Source organism: Siniperca chuatsi, linkage group LG15 (genome assembly GCF_020085105.1).
Source record: "Siniperca chuatsi isolate FFG_IHB_CAS linkage group LG15, ASM2008510v1, whole genome shotgun sequence".
NCBI classification, from domain to species: domain Eukaryota; kingdom Metazoa; phylum Chordata; class Actinopteri; order Centrarchiformes; family Sinipercidae; genus Siniperca; species Siniperca chuatsi.
Window position 1 is genome coordinate 7,113,763 of NC_058056.1, and position 22,169 is coordinate 7,135,931.

Sequence of the window (22,169 nt, forward strand, 5' to 3'; positions counted from 1 at the left end):
GTTGCCACCTTAACCACTAGGCCACCAGGATGCCTCGAATTACTGAGAATGTTAATACAGATGTCCAAACATGCCTAATGTCACTACCCTTCACTTTTGTGTAAGCAATGCAGTTTTTCAAACATAACTGAAACCAAGGGACTTAAGATATTTCATCTATCATTTCATGTCATCTCACTACCCATTGCTAAAATAAAGGCAAAAAAAATATGACACAACTAAGAAATTCTCCAATTAGTTGAGAAAATATAAGTTTTCACATAATACTCATACATTCTTTAAAGCCCCTAAAAACTTGGTTTCAAACATAAAGCATTGCTCTATAACATTAGCTATTCATGAGTAAATAGGCAACAATCAAAATTAAACTTCAGGGGGAAAAACATGCTTAGGTATTATTTGTTAAAAGTTTAAATTTCACGTAGGAACCCGTCGCTAAAAAGCTGATTGAGAAAATATGTTTTCAGGGCCTTTAACATCTTTATCTTTATATCTATTGAAAGATATTTTATTCTGCCTTTTGCCTGTTCCAGAAAAGTACAAATGTTAAGTCCATATCCAAGTAATTTTGAGTACAAGTCATGAGTACATTTTGAAATTTGTGACTTTAAAATGTTTTCCTGCTCCTTATGATAATCTACTGAAGACACCAAATTCCCCAAAATCAAGATGCCCTTTTAAGGTGTAACACAAAAGTATTTAAAAAATATATATATTTAAATAAAAAATGTATGTATGTAAGTTGTAGAATTGAATAGATATATAGACAGTACAGTCATTTGGATGTGGTGTTCTATAGCAGTGAACCTTTGGCTTTCCATTCCTTCTTAGTCAAATCACCATAAAATACATCATCACCCTATGAATAAACTTCCAAGATCTTTATCCATCTCTCATCCCCAGGGATCCTCTGTTTCAGAGTCCTGACTCTCCTGTTAGACATGAGATGAAACACATCATGGAGCACATACACATGTGAGAAAACGCACACAAACACACACACACACACACACACACACACACACACACACTTACACAGTCCTGTCTCTGGGTATCTCACCCTTTGCTCCATCTCACGCCTGAAAGGTTCAGAGGCTCTGGCCGGAAAGTTCAGCAGTCAGGAGGGATCGGGCAGGGAGCCAACCAAATATTAAATGAATAAGAGAAACAAGTGAGATGTTTTGACTGGATAAAGGGAGCAAAAGCATGAGGCGTGGACTTGTCAATTACCCATTTATGTCTGATATAGCGCGGAACCTGGGACTTGCCTCGGGGAGGTGTGAGGGGTGTTATGTGATGGATAAAGGAGCGTATCCACCACTGCAGTTATATATGTTAGCTTTAAACTCGCTTTGTGTGGGAGCTGTCTGAAACTGTACACCAAACTGACTCATCCCCACATATTTGTCTTGTTCTATACTCTGTGCAGGTTACATATCTGCACCTCTACAGCCACCCTTGTTAAGCACTAATTAAGTTCTGTAGTCATTTCTTGAGCGCTACAGCACAGGTTCTTTCTGATTTATCTGCCTTTAAATAACCATTGTCCACCACAGGAACCTTTCTAGGAACCCAGGAACCTGAATTGTGTTTTAGAGGAACTGGAGGGAACCAGGATAAGTTTAGTTCCTGGGCTACAGTTCCTGAATTGGATCTAGTTCAAATGAAGACAATATGTAGTTTCTATTGATCATATCCATTCCTCGCCTTCATTAGCAGTTTCACAATAGTTTGGAGGAACTGGCAGATACCAACGTTTGTTTTGTTTTTTTCTTCCGTTAGCGTCTTCTCTGCCTGCCATCAATGGCAAGTGTAAACAGCCAATATGTTGCTACAGAAAAGCTACACACATGCTGTATTTTGATATCAATGGACAATCGTTAACACCTGATAACTGTAGCATTCAGTGAAATCATCTGTTTAATTAAAACATGCAAAAACTCTAGTGTGATACTGACATGCCAATGACCAACAACGATTTTAAATCTAGTTCTAGCTAATTCAATTACCGAGGTAGAGTAACGTCGTGTGTACATGCGACAAACTCCAGATGGTTTGAGCAACCTACATCATTTTGGCGGATGAAAATAAAATAAAACCCCGTCAAAGCCTGATTCTCCATCTGCACGATCCACGTCTTAACCATGCTCCTGGCACATCTTTACTGCAGAATATCCTTCCCCAATTCAGTGCAACCTGTTCTGCTCAGATGATTCAGCATACCTACACTGGCACATTTGCTGTTGAATATGAATTAAGCTCATATCAGGCAGCCCAGACTGCCAGTGCACATTGTAATATCATCACGATGAAGCTTTGCCATTAACCTTAGATTTTACCAACTCATGTATCTGAATAACTCTTTTAAAATATTAACAATTCTTTATATTTAATTCTTTATTTTTCATCTGAAGGCTGCTAGCATCCCCGCACCACTTCTCTGACCTTCAATTCTAAATAGCTTTACAACAGCAGGAAACTGATAAGAAGCATTTGAGACATTTGAGGAAAGAGGCACATTCAGGGACATAACAGCCACAACAAGCTAAACATTATGCCAGGCAAAACAACAAAGATAAATAGACACAGTCTAATCCGATAAAGGTTAATTAGGTCGGCAATGGTTAAAAAAAAAAAGAAGAAAAGAAGAATTTAATTTATTAACTGCTGGCCTCAAGCAGCATCAATTAATTTGATCCTGTTTTGGGCTGTGGAGACCTCCCCCCTGTGCTGGCATTCATTATTGTGCGAGGGGGGCTTTCATCAAATACCAAGCAGGGTTGTGAAGTGTGGTTCAATTTATCAGCGTGTGTGTGTGACAGTGTGTGTTTGCAGTTGGATGTCGGAGGCATGTATATGTAATTAGCGCAAGACAAAGGAATGAAGAGGGTACACAGTCTTAATATGGCTGACCTTTCCCACCATGACAGCTAGTTAAAGAAGCAGCTGTCTCATTTGATGAATGAGAACATCAGAGATAAACAATGAAACAAAGTGTTCATCATTAGTTCACACATAATTCCGACATATTCTCCCTAATACCAAGCAAATGTTATGATATTGAAAAGATGTTGACATGGCAGCCTGTGCAGACACAGACAGACGTGTAAATATAGCACGAAGATAAAAGCTGAGACGAGCAAACCAACCCTTCCCGCTCTGAAATATGGAGACTTGTTCAAGAGACGTGAGACAAAGCTACTGCATGAGGTGAAAGGGACAGGTGCATGGAAGTTACTTATTATTATTATTATTATTACCACTTATCAACACGATCAGCAGCTGCAGCTGCAGCAGTGGCTGTGACAGGTAGCTCATGGAGGCAATTAAGATACTTTAACCCTTTGTGTCACAAATTGCACTCCTCACACAGACGTGATGCACATACTCTTAGATTCAGCGTGACACTTTCCAAGGACAGCTTTATAAAACGAATACGAATTATGTACAAATACATCGCTTAGAAATCATAGAAGAAAAGACCTTTATAACTCAAGAACTTGCCTAAGAATCTTCACATTTTTAACTTTTCTACACTATCAAATCAATCCAGTGACAGCTGTCGTTACATCTATGTGGGCATTTCAAACAGGAACTGCTAATAGCTAATTCGGCATACATTTAATGGTGCCAAATTGCCAAAATGTAAACAAACAGGCTAAAAAAAATGGAGCTCAAGTTATCCAAAAATTTGAGCATGATTATCCCCTAAATAGAACTAAGACAATGAATAATAATAGGAGTTTCAAAATCCATTAATATTAACTGTGTTCATGTTGCATTATCAATATTTTTTTTTTACATTACTAGGCTCAGAATGTCCAATCGACATTACTATCAACACTAACACTCTCGTCTATCCATTGTGGTGGCGGGCAGTTGCCTCGACTTCAAATGACTTAGAAAACCCCTGACTCCGACTGAGCTCTCAATTGCTGTTGTTATGGAGGATCTCTGGGGTCAGATTTTAAGTGGAGAACCTAAAGAACAAGACCGAAAACTGCCAGGCAAGTCCGATTTCCGTCAAAAGTTCAGTTACTTCACAAAAAGCTTCTTGACTCCCACAAACTCTGGCCTTGGCTTCTTCGAGTTATGTTGTTTAAAAAGTGCAGGCACAATTACAGCTGTACCTTGCAGAGCCCCACTCAACTATATCGTGACTCTGGCAACTGGTCTGCAGAGGCTGTAAGACGGTCAAAGACAAAGTGTATTTACCAATGCTGAAGTTTTCAAATGTCTTGTGGAAAACAAACAGGGGGTTTTCTATGATAGTTAAACATTCTGGGCAGTTTGGCTCTTTCAGTTATATTACATCATACGCAGACCGAGGATGCATTTGAATGAAGTCTGACTATAAAGGCAGAGAAAGACAAAGAAAATGCACTGCAGGGGAGAGGGATTGCAACCTCCAACCCACCTAGAGCTAGTAGTAATGTCTTGAGTAGGGATGGGACGATATACGATTTTATCATGGATGAAAAACACTCAAGATAAGTTGATCGTGGTAAATTTCCATTATCGGAATGATCGTGAATATCCTCATATGAGTGAATTGAAAAGCCCAATACCAATGCCAGTTGGATTTATTTTTGGTTACTTTGGATAATTCCTTAATTAGGCTACACAAACATTAAATATGGCATGTATATTACAGGCAGGTGACTATAGAGTTGTAAAGCTGCTCACACAACAGAATTTTAAGCTCTGTGATTAAGTGTTTCTTACTGAAACATTTTTTTTTTTTTATTTGTCTCCTCATGTTTTTATATACCCAGGCTTGTACCTTTGACTTTTTATCAAAGAACCAGATATGTTCGCACGCAGTCGGTAGTCTAATCTTTTCTACTGATGATTCAACTGAGAGAGTTTCATGCATATCAAGTCCTTGGAATTGCTCCAACTGCCAGTCAACACACATTGTCTATATGAAAAATTCATTGGTCATTAAGTCCTTCCACTTTGCAGCTCTTTTCATGTGAGAAAAGCGAAACGCTGACCACAGCACTTTGGTTGCACAGGAGTAAGAGTTTAAAAGGTAAGCTGGTGTCAAAGCTCTTGATGATGACCTGCCTGCCCAGAAAACATTTGGCATTGATGACATTTCAAATATAGTGAAGCTTATCTGGGCAGCTTTCAGAGTTACAGATACTCTCTCTACAAAAAAAACTGTGCAAACTCTAGTTTTTCCAATGCTCGTAGACAGCCTATCCTCAGCCTTAGTCTGTTCAAGCACACTTGTACAGATTTATCCTATAGGCTCTAGACTGACACAATTCTGCATCTATTTCCTAGAACCTTTTCAGAAGCTTGTCAGGAAAGGGAGCAGAAAGGCACGCTCCCAACTGGTTGATGTAATAGCTGGCTGTCGCTGTTCTAGAAAGGTAGACCCATTCAGGTAGTCCTTTCTTATCCAGCAGACACAGACAATTCTGTACAATGTGTGTGTGAGTCTATGTTACTGAACAGAAAGATTACTTTGGTTATCATCCAGAGAAGCGTCAGGTTTCAGCCACGATGTGCTGCTTCCATTTTCCCCTCCGATAATCTCCATCTTCTGTCAAGATTTTCCATGGCGGCAAGATTCATCTTATAAATCCTATGAGCAATTGTGCAATTACATTTATTTTCACATGTCATTTCCCAAAGATGCAAAATGCCAGATTGTATATTCATAATATGAAAGCAAAATAACTTTTAGTTTGTCAGTTTAAAGCTGCACGAGGCAACTTTATGCATGCCGGCTGCTCCAACTAGCGGTGAGAGATAACTGTTGTCACAATTTTGAGCGTCAGCACCCACAAATGATGCAACATGACATGAGTCATGAGTGGATTGTACACAGCTCACCCAGGTTTACCAAGCTGTCATCCTGTGACACGTTTTATCAAAGCGTAGCAGGAGAAAGAGAAAGGCAAAAGATGTAATGCTGGTGAGTCCAGCTGTCTCTGCTCAGTGCTCACTCAGTGTTGTTTAGGAGACATCAGTTGTGTATCCCCCCCCCGTGTGTTGGAAGATTACACCACTGAACAACTGCTGACAACTGCAATAGACAACTGCAAATAGACAACTGAGGCAAAGAGGCCAGAGCTCAGTTAGGAGGGTCTCAGTTAGGAGGACTGGAGCTGTCCTCACTGTTGCAGCCTCACTTACATGTGATTTTGGACATTGAAAAGAAAGGAGAAAGATATTTGTAAAACATAGATTGAGACCTAAACAATTCATTTGGGTCTACGGCATGGCATCTTCACATAAAAGCCTTGGAATGATGGAAAGGTTTGTTGGTGCCAAGGGAAGAAGAAGCCATCAAAATGGCCATGCTCCCCTCCCTCAGGGCCTACAGTACCTATAGTACACTTTCATTTTTGCCTAACAGATGGCAACACAGCTGTGCAGGCATGTTCATGTGAAGGTTACCCTTGTACAACAAACTCCTACTCGCTAAACACACCTTGTTTTTGACAAACTCTCTGTCTCTCTGCCATGCCTACCTGTCTTTGTTTCTTTTTCTCTCACTCATGGTACGTTCCAGTTCTCCTACCAACATGATAAACAAGGTCAGTACAAAAATGATTCACGTGTTTTTTTGATCTGCCACATCTATAGTTAAGATCTGGCTTAGTTTTGGCAAATAAAATTACTAAAAAACTTAGTAGTTAAGGTTAGAAATAAACCGTGGTCACGGTTAAAAGCTACTACTTGGCTAAGGTTAGGGAAACGTGGTGGTCATGGTTAAGGAAAAAAGTGATGAGACGGGACGCAATCTGTGGCCTCTCGTGTCACATGCAGTTTGTAGAAGCAGGATAACGTCACACTACTTCTGTCTTTGCATCTCAAACAGAACAGTCTTTCGCATAAACACAAAAAAGTGGCTTGTCATTTTAGGTTTAAGGCATTTGGACAAACGACCGATGCTGTTGTTTTACTGCTGAGGACAGTATCGTGTTGTTCTGACCAGTGTGCAAAATACGGGGGGTTTCAGGGGACTTTTCAATTTAAGGAGTCATGCATTCATTCTCTTTCTTGCAAGAGAGTTAGGTGAGAGGATCGATACCATTCTCACGTCTACTAAAAAATATGAAGCAGACAGGCGACTGTTAGCTTAGCCTTAAGACTGGAAGCAGAGAGAGTCTGTAGCTAACAAAATATTAAACTATTCCCTCAATTCTTGGGACCGCCTGGAATCCCCCAAATCAATTTTTTTGAGGTCCTAAAAAAATGTATTAAAAAAATCAAATAATTACTTAAAGGAGCTGTAAGCGACATTTACTGCCACTAAATGTCACACTAGAGCTTTGTTAGTCTTTCCACTGTTCCAACAATCACCGACTCTGGTTTGGTCGAATAGAAATAAACCCTTAATTCACCAAAATATTCTGGCTCTATGCCTCAGCTGGCAGTCGTGAAACAGGCTGCAATGGCTGCTGTGGACAAATGTGCCCGTCAAAGTACGTCCACTAAAAGTGCTTGTTTTTGGCACTGACAGGCTCAGATTGTTATTCTAATTGTCTGACAACATTATGGAATGGATTGCTACAGAGCTAGACCTTAAACAGTAAGCTTAAACCTTTTTGTTTAACCAGAAACAGCAGTTTTATTGCTCTCGCCCACCCGTCTCCATTGAAAAAAACAATTATTTTATCTCGCAGACCATCGTTAAACACACTTCAGTCAAACATAAACAAAATGAAACTCACCAAAACCATCTTTGTTAGTCTTTCCATCTTTGTTAGTCTTTCCACTGTTCCACTGTTTGGTCGAAATAAATCCTTAATTCACCGAATTAGATGAGAAAAAAAACAGCTCTCCTCACAGACAATCAGATTCACACGGAGGAACTCACATGCACTAACATGCACGTGCGGCCAGTGCGGCTGTATAAACAAAGCACAAAGAGGCTCAGATAACAATGCAGGCAGAGGGAGTGTCACGTCATCCTCTGCTCAGGACGCCATTACTATATCTTTATATAGCAAATAGTTGTTTGCTGCTATATTAATGTTCAGATTGTCTTGTATCTACACTGTAAAGTTTATTTACATGTCTAAATGTTAAAAGGTGAGGTGAGCAACACCAAAAAAGTGACTGACATTGAACACGCAGCTAAAGTCTCAGTGCCACAGCTGCATAATGCTTACTGGGACTGCTGGTTTTAATTGTATATAAGTATAATAGGCTAATATATTTAATCTAGCAGTCACAGTATGCTGCTCCTCTGCATAACCTATTTGAAAAGCCTCATTTAAAGGTCCAGTGTGTAGGATTTAGTGGCATCTAGAGGGGCAATTGCAGTTTGCAACCATTTGAATACCGCTCGCCTCACCCTCTCCTTCCAAGCGTGTAGGAGAAACTACAGTGGCTGCGAAACTCGCAAAAAAACGCAAACGGCCCTATCTAGAGCCAGTGTTTGGTTTGTCCACTCTGGGCTACTGTAGAAACATGGCAGTACAACATGGGACCTGCTCCCTATGTAGATAAAACCGGCTTATTCGAAGGTAATGAAAACACAACAGTTCTTATTTTCGGGTGATTATACACTAATGAAAACATACTTATAAATATTATATTCCATTTCTGCCAATAGCTCCTCCTAAATGTTACACACTGGACCTTTAAGTCTCCGCTGGTTGCCTGGCGACTTCATAGTCACGTTAAGACTCCAGTTGCATCGTGTGGCGGAGAAATAGTACAGCACATAACCGCCTGTAAAAACAATTAGTCATTTGGTCAACTTTGGTTTCTGTGTGGATTAATCAAAAGACATATAATGTGTTAAGTAGTGAGCTTCAGAGGTGCTGGTAGGTGGATTTTGTTACCTTTGGATGGAGACAGGCTACTTTTTCTCCAGTCTTCATGCTAAGCTAAGCTAACTGGCTACTGGCTCTAGCTTGATATTTAATAGGTACATGTGACAGTGGTATTAATCTTTTATTCTTACTCTTGGCAAGACAGTGAATAAGCGTATTTGCCAGAATGTCAAACTATTCCTTTAAAGTCCAATGTCCATAAACCAGTCTTTATACAAAATAAAAGTCCTCATTATTATTATCAGCACTTTGGTCAGCTGTTGTTGTTTTTAAATGTGCTTTATAAATAAAGTTGAATTGGATTGGACTATTATGAGTCAGCAGATAATTGTAACTTGTTTTAAAATGTTTTAACATTTCTTGTTTCACGGCATATAGATAGTTTGGACTTAATGGCTCACATACTGTAGGTCTACTGTGTTGGAAGTACTGTGCATGGCACAGAACCCTCCAATTGTCACACAGGGTATTCTTCATACTGTTTCAGACTCACTGGAAGTCCATTCGGAATTTAGTCCACCTCACTGGTCGATTAAGAACAGTTGACCAATCAATGTCCATCAGTCAATAAGATACAGTATGCCTGCTCTTTTCCTACTGGCAGGAGATCAGTTCCATAAATACATATTCCCTTTCAGGAAAGATCAGTGTAATGAGTTTCTCCATGGTACTGTGTATAATAAAATGTGTAAAAACTTTAATGAGATTGATATGTGAAAGTAATAGTCAGGAACTCAAGCAATGCCTACAATGTTGAGTGGCAGTATGAATGCCTTGTTGTTACTCTGGGACCCTCTTAATGGTCTGAAATCCTAAAGCTTTTAAAGAAATGAATAGTTTTTATTACTCGTGACTTTTTCTTCTCCAAGGCACACATTACTAATCCATTAGTAACTATAATGTGTAGAATATGTTAAAATTACTGCAGGGTTATTTTTGGTGTATGTTTGGAATTTACTATAATAACTACAGATGAAATAGATCAGAAATTATATGTGGTTATGAGTCAGTGTCATACAATGACTGCAAAACCTGAAGAGAAAAGATGTGAACTTCTCCTCTATACTCTGATGAAACGCACAATCAAGAATTATTACGTCATTAGAATTATTACTGTAATCCTTGTTGAATAAGACACAGCATTTGGAAACGAAAAAAAGGTATTTTCTCCATTTACATTCACAGGAGCAGCAGCTGCACATTTTATTTTATGAGTGCACAAAAGCAGAGGAAATGTAACAATTTGCAGTCTGCACTGGATGTCTATTGGTTTGTGAACGTCTCTACACAGTGAAGTACAAAACACTAAAGCAATGAATGCATATAAACATTGCTGCCAAAATCGAGAAAAAACACATTTTACTTCGACTTGACTTTGTTAATTAGCATTTTTTTTAAAGTCTAAAATCAACTCTGTTGTTCAACAGCATGTAGTTAATGCAAAAGTAAGTGAAATAATGTGTTGAAAAAAGAACTAGAACAATAAATGTACAAACAGTAGCTGCAGTCTTTGTACTTTATTTACATTCAAATGATTACTAATGTTCCATAATAGACGCGTCCTGTGAGACTATTGCCACAGTACATCTGTCAAGCTTTTCAGTTCAGTTTTCATTAGCAGTATTAAAACAGTGTAGTCCCTCATTCGTCCATGTTCCATCGTAGAAAAGGTTTCAATCGTAGTCATCTGGACACTGTTTTCAGAATCAAGACGTTTCGGCTCCCATAAGCCCTGCCCTCAGGAAGGAGTCTTCCTGAGTTTCTGCTGTTTAACCTGCCTAGTTTCACCTGAAACTGCCCTTCTTTTGTTTCCATGATGGCCCAGAAATCAGTAATCAGGCCTATTGTTGACAATAGGCCATCATGGAAACAAAAGAAGGGCAGTTTCAGTTTAAACTAGGCAGGTTAAACAGCAGAAACTCAGGAAGACTCCTTCCTGAGGGCAGGGCTTAAGTAACACAGAGTAGCTTAAATTTCTGAGACCATTATTCACAATTGAGAATGACTTCCGGATGGGAGCTGAAACGTCTTGATACAATTTGTAGTATTAGTATGTTTGCAGCTTACAGTACATTAGATCAGATAAACACACAGTTCAATCCATTCTTACATTTTTACTCATGTGTTTTTGAATTTGGAAAGGTGGTTAAAAAAAAGACAGCAAACTCTTTAGATGCTGGGTATCATTTTAACTAGAGCACTATACACACTGCTTCAACATGCGGCCTGCTGGGCCTAGTTACCGTTGCTGAGCTATGATTGGACATTTGCTGTTCGTGAATTTCATAATTGGTCAACTGCTGTGATGCACTGATAACACAACAAATGATATATAAAGCTAAATCTTATGACATTCAATGTACACCACATTTTATAAATACATTAGCAGTACTTGTGCTTTAAATGAAAAGCCAAGTCAGCTTACTGTATTTTCCACAGAGGAGATGAAGGCTGGCACAGTAATGATAAAGAAGCCAGAGGGTCACAACCATTCAAATAAGTTATTAATGAATTTCACGGTTCTGTATGTCATCACCACTATTGCATTGTGGAACTGTATCGAATGTTTTGGTATTTCAGCAGCATCTTCGTCCCTTACATTGAATTATAGATGGTGTTGCAGGCTTGGTAAAGGCCATGAGTAAATGGGCATGGACCTTCAACATCATCCATGATTCTCATCTCTTTGTGACTGAACCTCTTCTATCCCTAAAAGGTCACCTCAGCCTAGTTTTCTCTGCCCAGTAACCACAACTCCCCACAAATGACACACACTTTAATGGGAAACTGTTGCGAGATTGGAAATGATACTGAACTTTTCAACTGCATCCAGCCAGCACAATGTGCATTTCTGCAAATTTGTATATTTTCCCCAGTTTTTGAAAATGCTTACCCACCACAATTGTCCATTTTCAGGGGAAAGGAAGATCAAAAGAAAAAAAGCAGTTTCTTTGGGTTTGCTGGGCTTTTCAGTTGCTGTTTATAGATGCCGTCCATTAAAATGAGTCCATAAGAGAAACTGTCTGTCACCTCTGACAGCTCTTACAATGAGGCCTTGTGGGGATTAGCTCCCGAGTGCTGAGAGGGTCAGAACAGTATGTATCACGTCTGCAATTATTTGGCTAAAATAAACACCTTTTCCACAAAGTTTTCTGCTGAATTAATTCTAATATAAGAGGCTGCTCAGAAACATGTGACAGCTGAGTGAAAAGGCTTGGTATGAAGGTAGCTTGCAGTTTACATTTTTTCTGTCACACTGTCAAACTGAAATTAAAAATCATTTTTGCTAAGACATTAGTGGTTTGTTTTGACTTGTGTGCTTTTTTGGAAATTGCAAAATTTTTAAATTGCAATTACCAATTACTGAGGTTACAACTCATGGCTTTGAGTTTTGACAGGCTACTCATTTGCCACTTTCAAATTTCAATACACAACACGATGGGTCATCCCAAATATTGAATGTTGTGAAAGGACAGACTAAATCACTAAAGATTGCTAGCCAGCGCTAAGTGGGCTTGTTGCTTGTTTGAAAGTTTATAGGCAGTACAATACACCCTTGCTCAATTAAATACACTTACAGCTACAGTCTTTTTTGGTCAAGCATGACCAGTAGTTAGCTAATGTTAGCAAACTTTAGATAGATATTGCTGTGTAACTGACATCACTGAGTCAAGTTTTCTGACTTTATCACTCCATTTTACTTATCCTACTGTTACACTAAGCTTAAGCATCCACCATTTTCTAGTAATTACCATTTGCGGCCACAATGGCTGTTGTTTACAGTGTTGCTTTAAAGCTGTGAGTTTTAAGAGCTAATTTCAGCCAAATAACTCCCTTGGTAAATTCCTTTGACATAAGTACCTGTTGTATGACTTGTTTACTTATTTACTTACATATTTGTCACATGCTCTTTTTCTTTTTAGATAGCTTTTCTTTCAGTTTTGTATTTGGCTGAGCCCTTTAGTACTTATGATAACTCTGCATTGCATTTATATGGTATTAAAAGGTTAAACAGTGTTACAGAACTGTCAAATGTCTATTGCATTTGGCCCCATTGTAAATGTAGCTCATTTTATGAGCATAATGTTTGTGAAAATGTCAATTTCTCCACTGTTGTTGATTAATTTCTTCAATTTTAATGATTATTGCAGAGTCTCCATGAATGACATTCTTTTTTTCCTGCCTGCCATTTCATTCTAATTATCTCTGTGTAACACAGTCTAGATGCAGCGGCACGTATGAAGGGTGTTAGGATAGTCGAAGATAAGGAGTCCTCATGCTGCGACCACCATCTCACACACATATATGATAATGAATGATAGCACAAGCATGGTTAACATAAAAACATTACAACTGTCCCTCCCCATAGTTTTAGTGAGAACTATGCAGACTAGAACGCAGAGTTTTCCATTAAGAAATGTTGCCGGTGTAAAAAAAAAAAAAAAGATGATTGAAATTGATTTTTAGGTTTTGAGTGTATTAGGAATTAATGATACAAATGTCTGGGGGAATTAAAAGCTCGTTGGATGAAGCCAAGTGTGGCCATCCATTTGGAGGAGTCAGCCAGGTGTGAGGGCTGTTAAGACTTTCACAGATGCGTGCTGATTTTATCAGCCGACTATGACGAGTCTACCACCTGTGGCTTGTGGAATATTTTTTCCAGACTGCATTATCTTTTGCCAGAACTTTGCAGACATGATGGGGAAGGGGAACAAAGAAGACAAAATGATAGTCATACACAGAGTTACAGAAAGAGGAAGACACTGTCAGCGAACATACAGACCAGAACTTTAATCCTACTCCTTCTTCCACATTTACACTGGCAAGATGATGCAGTATTCCAGTGAAGAACTCATCCATTGCATACTGCATATACATGCAAGTGCCCTACACTTGAACTAGTTTCCACTGCATGCATAACAGTATTTCTATAATGACAGCTTACTGTATAAGCATGTGCCTCATTAAAAATAGCTTCTTAGCTCTGTTTAATCCCAGGCTTTATTCAGAGAATCTTTATGTGATTCCTCACACCTTCTTTGCATTGCAAAAGATATTCATTCAAATGTTATAATGGAGAATATTAATGTGAAAAATCCTCAAGGATGAAAATCAGACCAGCTCATCAAATGAGCAATTTTGCCTACATGGTACCATGGTGGAATTTTATCTGACCTGTGTTAATGGGTGCTACTATACACACACAACTGCAGCTGTTTCTTATGTTTTGTGGATGATTAAGTGAAAATTTCTGTGGATGTGGTAATACTATATTTCAGCTGATCATCATCTCAAATTTAAACTGATCCTTGTTTTCTTTTGTTTTTGTAGGTCCCCCTTGTATAAACTAACATGGACAAAGTGGTCATCAGTCTCCTGCTTCTGGGAACCGCAGTTATGATGGTCCATGCATGTCCCAAATACTGTGTCTGCCAGAACCTCTCAGAGTCTTTGGGGACTCTGTGCCCCTCCAAAGGCTTGCTCTTTGTCCCACCGGACATCGACCGGCGAACTGTGGAGCTCCGGCTGGGCGGCAACTTCATTCTCAAGATCACCACTCAGGACTTTGCCAACATGACAGGTCTGGTAGATCTTACCTTGTCCCGCAACACCATCAGCGCCATACAGCCTTTCTCTTTCATTGACCTGGAGACCCTGAGATCCCTGCACCTCGACAGTAACCGGTTGACTGAGCTGGGACCGGACGACCTCCGAGGGCTTGTCAACCTGCAGCACCTCATCCTCAACAACAATCAGATGAGTCGGATCTCCAAAGCAACCTTTGACGACTTGTTACTGACACTGGAGGATCTGGATTTGTCATATAACAACTTGCGCAGTGTGCCTTGGGAAGCCATCCGCAAGATGATCAACCTCCATCAGATGAGTCTGGATCATAACCTTATCTCTTTTATTGCCGAGGGGACTTTCACAGATCTGGATAAACTGGCCCGATTGGACCTCACCTCCAACCGTCTCCAGAAGCTCCCTCCGGACCCCATCTTTGCGCGCTCCCAGAGCAGTATATTGATGAGCACTCCTTATGCACCTCCACTCTCTCTCAGCTTTGGTGGAAATCCATTGCACTGCAACTGTGAAGTGCTTTGGCTTCGAAGGCTGGAGCGTGAGGATGATATGGAAACCTGCGCTTCTCCTGCTAGTGTAAAGGGGCGCTACTTTTGGTCTGTACGTGAGGAGGAGTTTGTTTGTGAGCCCCCCCTAATCACGCAACATACACATAAGCTACTGGTGCTGGAAGGCCAAACGGCTAGCCTGCGCTGCAAAGCAGTCGGTGATCCGATGCCAACTGTGCATTGGGTTGCTCCTGATGACCGTTTGATCAGCAACTCCTCCCGAGCAACAGTATACGAAAATGGCACCCTGGACATTACAATCACCACATCCAAGGATTACGGGACCTTTACTTGTATAGCTGCCAATGCTGCTGGGGAATCTACAGCCTCGATTGAGCTGTCAATCATTCAACTCCCCCATCTGAGTAATGGTACAAACCGTACCACACAGTCCAAGTCGGGGCTTTCGGACATAACTAGCTCTACCAAGATCAGTAAAGGGGAGCCTAAACCTATGCCAGAAAAGGTGGTGTCTGTATCAGAAGTGACCGCCGTCTCTGCTCTGGTCAAGTGGACTGTTAGCAAATCAACTCCAAAGGTCAAAATGTATCAACTTCAGTACAATTGTTCGGAGGATGAAGTCCTCATTTACAGGTAAGAATGATAAATGAAACTTAATTACATAAATAGGAGCTGAGACCTTTCTTGAGTCTAATTGTTTGCTAAGTCGGTTCGTGAGACAGTCAATTTCTTTGAAGTGTTACTTGGAGATCAACATTAAATTTTCCTTAATCCTTCTTGAGATTTTTATTTTTTTCCTTAAAATGACAATTGCTTCCACCAAAAGAATGACCAGCAAAATCCTTGCCTTGAACCACTAATTAGAAATCCAAGAAGAAAAAGGATTATAGACATTTTAATGTATCCTTCCTAAGCTTCTCAAGTCTCCAAGTAAGCAGACTGCAGCTGTAGATCTTTGGGCTCTGTGAAATCAATTTCCTGTCAAATGAGACAGTGAAAGTAGTGACATTTAACCAAGATAATTGAGCTGGAAATATAGAAAAGAGCCTCGCCGTTTAACATTAAATCAATTTGGGGAAGACATTAGTCGAGAGTCCTGTATGTGAATATACAGTATGGGATACATTCTATCTGACAGCTCTTAGACATTTTCCAGTATTTGCTTTATATATCACTTTGAGTTCAGTATCACCTTAGGCTCCAGTGGCGCAATGCACATAAACACAACCACACAATCAGATCATGTAACCTTAGTATAAAAATGGTATTTAAGGCATCAGAAAAGTGTGAAAACTGGTAAAGTGGCCTGTTGTGGATAGCAGTTACGGCAGTTTTGTGTCAGCTTCATGACTCCTCCAACACTGACAATTGATGGGGAATCCCTTTAGCAACACCTCATCTAATAATTTATTCTGTGCCATAGTCCTACACAGTTTACCTGTAATGTGCATTTCAGCAAGAGCCGTTTAATAAAAGATAATTGACAGAATATGGGAAGGCAAAAAGTCTGGTTATTAACTGGGAATATGAGATTAGAACTGTACACAATATTGAAGAAAGATATTACGTTGTTCAAAGACTGTGAATGCAACTCACCATCCCTGTGAATTCAATAATAAGGCGTTTATCTGATTGCCTTGCTTGCACACTCTGTGCCAGATTGTCATGCCAGAGAAAAAAGAACAATATGAATTTTCAATACCTTTTTTTTTTCCTGGTGATGAAAACACTGGATGACTCATCCGCATTTCTTGTAAATGTCTTTATATATTTTTCTCTAATGTCAACAAAATTGCAAACATGACACTGATGTGTGCTTTATAAACTGTATTCTTTTCCCCATTCATTTGCGGTACCTAAATTATTTCCCTGAAAAGAGATCCTTTTAATGGCATTTCTGATACTGCTATCAGTCAAGAATCATTACTAACAATCGCTACAGCATATAATGTACATTTTATTGTCCATCCCTATTATTTTGTTAATTTCTCATTTAGTTAATAGCCTTTTCTTCCTTAGTATAGCGATTTATTATGGTGATTTTCTTAGTTTGACCTCACTTTTCTGCTCAGTTGGTAACTATTAAGTAATAATTATTGTTAACTTCCCCTGGTTATGTGATTTGATGATTTAAAATGTTTTCTAGTACACTACAGTATGTAGTTTACACAGTAGAAAAATTGCCTAAAGCAATGTGCTCTAATATAATAATGGCTGTGCAGTCCTTTTGCATGTCAGAAGATAAATTAGGAGCTGGAAGGAAAAGATAACGTGCACAGAGAGGCCAACTACTGTGTTTGAATTAATATTGATATGACTTCATTGCTCGCACATGCACACCTACTGCGCTCCTCTAGTTGGCTGACACAGTTTCCCAGGGCACTGCCCGCACTCCAGCAATGGCATGATTAAAAATCAATCAGAGCTACGTGGGGGAGGAGAAAGATTGCATGAGTTCTCTCAAACATGTGAGCCAACGCAGCTTCTTCCTAGTTATGGAAAAAGGCAATTAAGGATGAATAATGGACCTCAGCCCCACTGGTGTCTGGGCACTGTGGTGGAGGGGCTTCAGAGGGATCAAAGCTATGGATGCATGTACTCTAGGAGAATAGCAAACCGAGAATGGATGGATGACTGAGGAATCTATTTATAGTTGACTGTACAAAAATGGTCAAGACTCTTTAAGGGCCATATTTTACAGTACATTATACAGTATGTAACAGTCATTCATTGGTACTCCATGTTTTATAGCTTAAGTGGTGTATAGCAGTGGTTCCCAACCTTTTTTGTCACATGTACCCCTATCAGATGAGCTCAAGTACCCCTTCACTGATACCTGATACATGTCTGAAATGTGTGTTTTGAATTTATTTTAACACTATTAATTGTATAAAAGTGGATATTGATACAATTATCGTAGAAAAGGTTTCAGTCGTAGTCATCTGGACACTGTTTTCAGAATCAAGACGTTTCGGCTCCCATCCGGAAGTCATTCTCAATTGTGAAAAAATTGGACGGGAACTGGAAACGACTGAAACCTTTTCTACGATAGAACACTCCTGGACGAATGAGGGACTACACCGTCTTATTGATACAATTACTTTATCATACGAGACATAGTGATCTTAGCATTGTTGATGCTTAGGCTGGGTCTCTTTTTTCAGTGGGTTTGGTCAAGTTTGCAGTCCTACTACTACCACTTGCCATGGCATACGTTGAACCATTTATTCATTACCTTTAGTTTCCTATGTCAACTCTGCTACCCCCTGAGGGTACAAGTATCCCTGGTTGGGAACGACTTATATATAGTATTTAGTGGATGATTGTTGGGTGATTTTCTAAAATATTAGCATGTCCAATCAAAGGATAACTAATGCAACCTCATTGCCAGACAAGGTTGTTGATACTGGACAATTCATACAATACATTCAATGTCGACATTTTGAAAATTCTCACTTGGTTAGGTTTAGGGAAAGACCACAGTTATGGCAAATAAACTATGGCTAAGGTATGTTTCAGGCCAGGCAACTAAAACACTTGGTTAAGGTTAGGGTATTTTTCACATTTGGCAATTAAAACTCTTGGTTAAAGCTGGATTTATAGTCGATGCAAGGACTTAAAGGGAGTCCTGCCGTAGATACCTAAGGCATTTTAGTTGAGCATTAAATTTCACCTGTTGATATCACCACCACAATGCTATATGCACGTGTCATACATATATACATACATACCGTATAAATCAATCATCATAATTGCAATCGCTTTGTTTACGTTCACTCATTAATACAGAGTGGTGATCATAGTGAACAGAAGGTAACCACGGAGGCTATGCCTGCTTGTTTTTCAAGCCTTGAATGGTCTGGCTTCTGTCTATATCTGTGATTTGCTAACTCCTTATGAGCCTGATCGCTGCTTGAGATTCTCCGGCAGGACCATACTAATGGTTCCAAAATCTCAACTTGTCACCAAAGGTGACCGAGCTTTTGTTGTCTGTGCCCCTCAGCTGTGGAACTCCCTGACTGGAAATCTCAAGCAAACACAGTATCGTCTTTTAAATCTCCTCTTAAGACTCACTTTTATCGTATGTTTTTTTCATAACTGATGGTATTTGTTGTAATTCTTGAAATTATTGAATCATGTTTATATCTTAAGTTCTGGATCTTATTCACTTTTATTATATGTTTTTATTGTAAAGCACTTTGTTCTTGAAAGGTGCTATATAAATATAGTTATTATTATTATTATTGAATACCTGCATGTCTTGAAGGTTAAAATTTAAATATCTTATCTATGTTCCATTGCCCAGTCATGTACAAACACTTGTCTTTTGGGAATGACACATTGACTATCTAAAAGAAAGAAGGATAAATCACTTCATGTCTTTTCCAACTGACATATATAGGCTTTGAGAGATAGCCTTTTATATAACCATAAGGACAGAAATGTTTATATATTGTCAGAGGTATTTAAATCTTATCATGACATCATGTGACAGCTCCAGTGTTTGTCTCTGCAATCTATATAGACAGATGACACAAAAGTACCTTCAGCATTTCATTGATTGGTGATAAATCTTAGCAAATTAACATACTTTAGCATTGACTTTTCAGTCAAAAGCAGTGAGGCTTAGTTAATCAATCATATTTAAACATCTGGAATAATAACAGAGTGAGTTGAAACAACTTGATACATGTTAAATGGAATGTGCAAGAAATTACATTTAGCCAAAACAATATTCAAATAATGACCATTGAATACTTATCTCATTACTATTGCTTCATGCATATCAAGTGGGATATACTGGAACAAATGAAGTCATCTTTCTAAATTACTCTGTGCATATAAATAGCTATTTAGCATGGTTCATTTTGGCTATTTCTTTGATCTGCTCCAGCATAGTAGACTAAACCAGTGTTGCTTTTAACACAAAAGTTTTCTACCCTTGTCTTGAACTCCCATAGCAAGAGGTCTGTATTTTTAATGCAGTGTCTTTCTGTCTCTCTGCCTCTTTTTAGGATGATTCCCATGACTAACAGAGCTTTCGTAGTCACAAATCTTGTCCCAGGGATGCAGTATGACCTCTGCGTCTTGGCCATCTGGGATGACACTGCCACCACCCTTACTGCCACCAACATTGTCGGCTGTGTCCAGTTCATCACCAGGGAGGACTACCCGCAGTGCCAGTCTCTTCACAGTGGCTTCCTGGGTGGCACCATGATCCTGGTCATTGGTGGCATCATTGTGGCCACGCTACTGGTATTCATCATCATCCTTATGGTGCGGTATAAGGTGACCAGTGGCATCCAGACTAATAAAATGCCCACCGTGAGCAACACATACTCACAGACCAATGGGGGGTTGAACAGGTTCAACGGTGCCCCACCACAAGTCAAATCCACAGTGGTGGTCATGCGTGAGGAAATGGTAGAGTTCAAGTGTGGATCCCTCCAGAGCAGTCTCTCTTCATCCTCATCCTCTTCTAACTCATTAGACAGCCAAACAGGAAGGGGGGCTGGCGACCGCTACAGCATGCAGGGCAGCGAATGCAGCACCCTGCCCAGCAGTAAGTTCAGGAGGCACGGGCACAGCGCCAAAGCACGGCCAAACCTGGATCACCTTTTAGGGGCCTTCACCTCACTGGAACTGCGAGGGGTAGCGAGGGACCACCAAGGGGCTTCTGGGCCCTCCACCACTTCCAATGCCATGATGACGGTGGCTATGGCACCCCCGTCCGATAAAGAACCCCTGCTCGGGAGGGCTGAGTCCACCACCATGCTGGGACGTCTCCTAGGGCTGCCCCAGGAGGGTAAGCCCAAGAGGAGCCACTCGTTTGACATGGGTCATGTGGGGGCCACACAGTGTCGCAGCAGCTACCCTCGCAGGATCAGTAACATCTGGACTAAGCGCAGTCTGTCTGTTAACGGCATGCTGCTGCAGTATGATGATAGTGAGGACGAGAAGCCCACTTTTGAGAGCTCTGAGTGGGTGATGGAAAGCACAGTTTGAGTGCAGTCTGTCTAACTGTAAGGTCCATGGCCAAACAATAAATCTGTATCAGGAACTAAAGGAACATGAGTGTAGAGGCAGGGATGTTCCAGAGGGAATCAGCCTTTGGGTATTGCATGAAGTTCATCCATGTGAATACTGTCTAAGTAATTATGTGAAAAGACCGTCAAAGTGATTTTTGGCCATGATCTCAAATCTCTGACAGTGTCTAACTGTATTTGAAATATTGTTCCCAATTCAAAACAACACGGAATCTTGGATTGTGCAGATGGAATAATTCCTTATCCACAGGGCACGTGAGAGTATCTCTGAGAAAGCGGGGAAAGAAAGATGAGAAATTCAAAGTGGATTTACTACATCTTTATCAAAAGAACTGAATGCCAAGAGGACCTGCCTCGACTGTGGTGAACTGGATGTGCATCACAATGTCTTGGACGCTCAGCATGAAATGGGACTACTGCAGCAGCAGAGACAAGGACCAGACGAGTGAATCTAAAAAGAAAACAAAGTCATTTTTATTTTCATCTGGGTTTTTCTATCATTTTTATTATTTATTATTTGAGGTGATTCATCAGCAGGCAGAGGCACAGCTCTTTAATGACGTTATAATGGTCGGTGATCAAAAAAACACAGAAGCTTCACAAACAACCATTTCACACCATTCAACAGTACTTTCAGTCAAATTTCAATCAAACACAAATTGAAAACATGACTTATTTTCAAATAACAGTATGGTCCTATGCTCTAGATGTTAGTAACACTGAACCACAACAAGCCAGTCTTGTATTTCTACCTCAGATTATGTATCATATGAGGTTATTTATATATGAAAGCAAATAGAAATACAACAAAACCCAAATGCACAAGATGGATAACAAACAGCTCAAAACACAAAGTTCTTTACTTGATTGCCAATACTTCAAACAATTATTTAGTTTCCAACCAATCAAATTCAGTATGTTTCCAGCTCAGGTTGAATTCCTGCTGTGACAAAAAATGTTTTGATACTCTCCCCATTGGTTAATGCTGGTGACAGTGGTCCCTTGAGGATAAAAGACCATTGATGTACACAGAGTGTTTGCCTCGGGGTACGGTTTCAGATGCTATCAGCACATATTACAGTCGCCAGATGGGAATTGTCTTTGAAATCCATCAAGCCCACTTAATCGTTTGCTTAAACCCACAGCAGGATGTATTATTCGGCTGTAATTCTGTTATATTTATAACACAAACAAGAGAGGACGACAATTACTCATTTAGCCGG

At 39.8% G+C, this 22,169-nt stretch overlaps 1 protein-coding gene across 2 annotated transcripts in view; it reads left to right on the forward strand.

The window, feature by feature from the left end:
* Positions 1-21,670, forward strand: part of LOC122861485 (leucine-rich repeat and fibronectin type-III domain-containing protein 2) — a 128,517-nt gene extending 106,847 nt beyond the window's left edge. For both annotated transcript variants that reach the window (XM_044165945.1, XM_044165944.1), the window contains 2 exons: positions 14,136-15,532; positions 19,915-21,670. In XM_044165945.1, the coding sequence (XP_044021880.1) occupies positions 14,157-15,532; positions 19,915-20,905 (2,367 nt within the window). In that variant the 5' untranslated portion in view covers positions 14,136-14,156 and the 3' untranslated portion in view covers positions 20,906-21,670. The remainder of the gene's footprint in view (positions 1-14,135; positions 15,533-19,914) is intronic.
* The last annotated feature ends 499 nt before the right edge of the window (positions 21,671-22,169 follow it).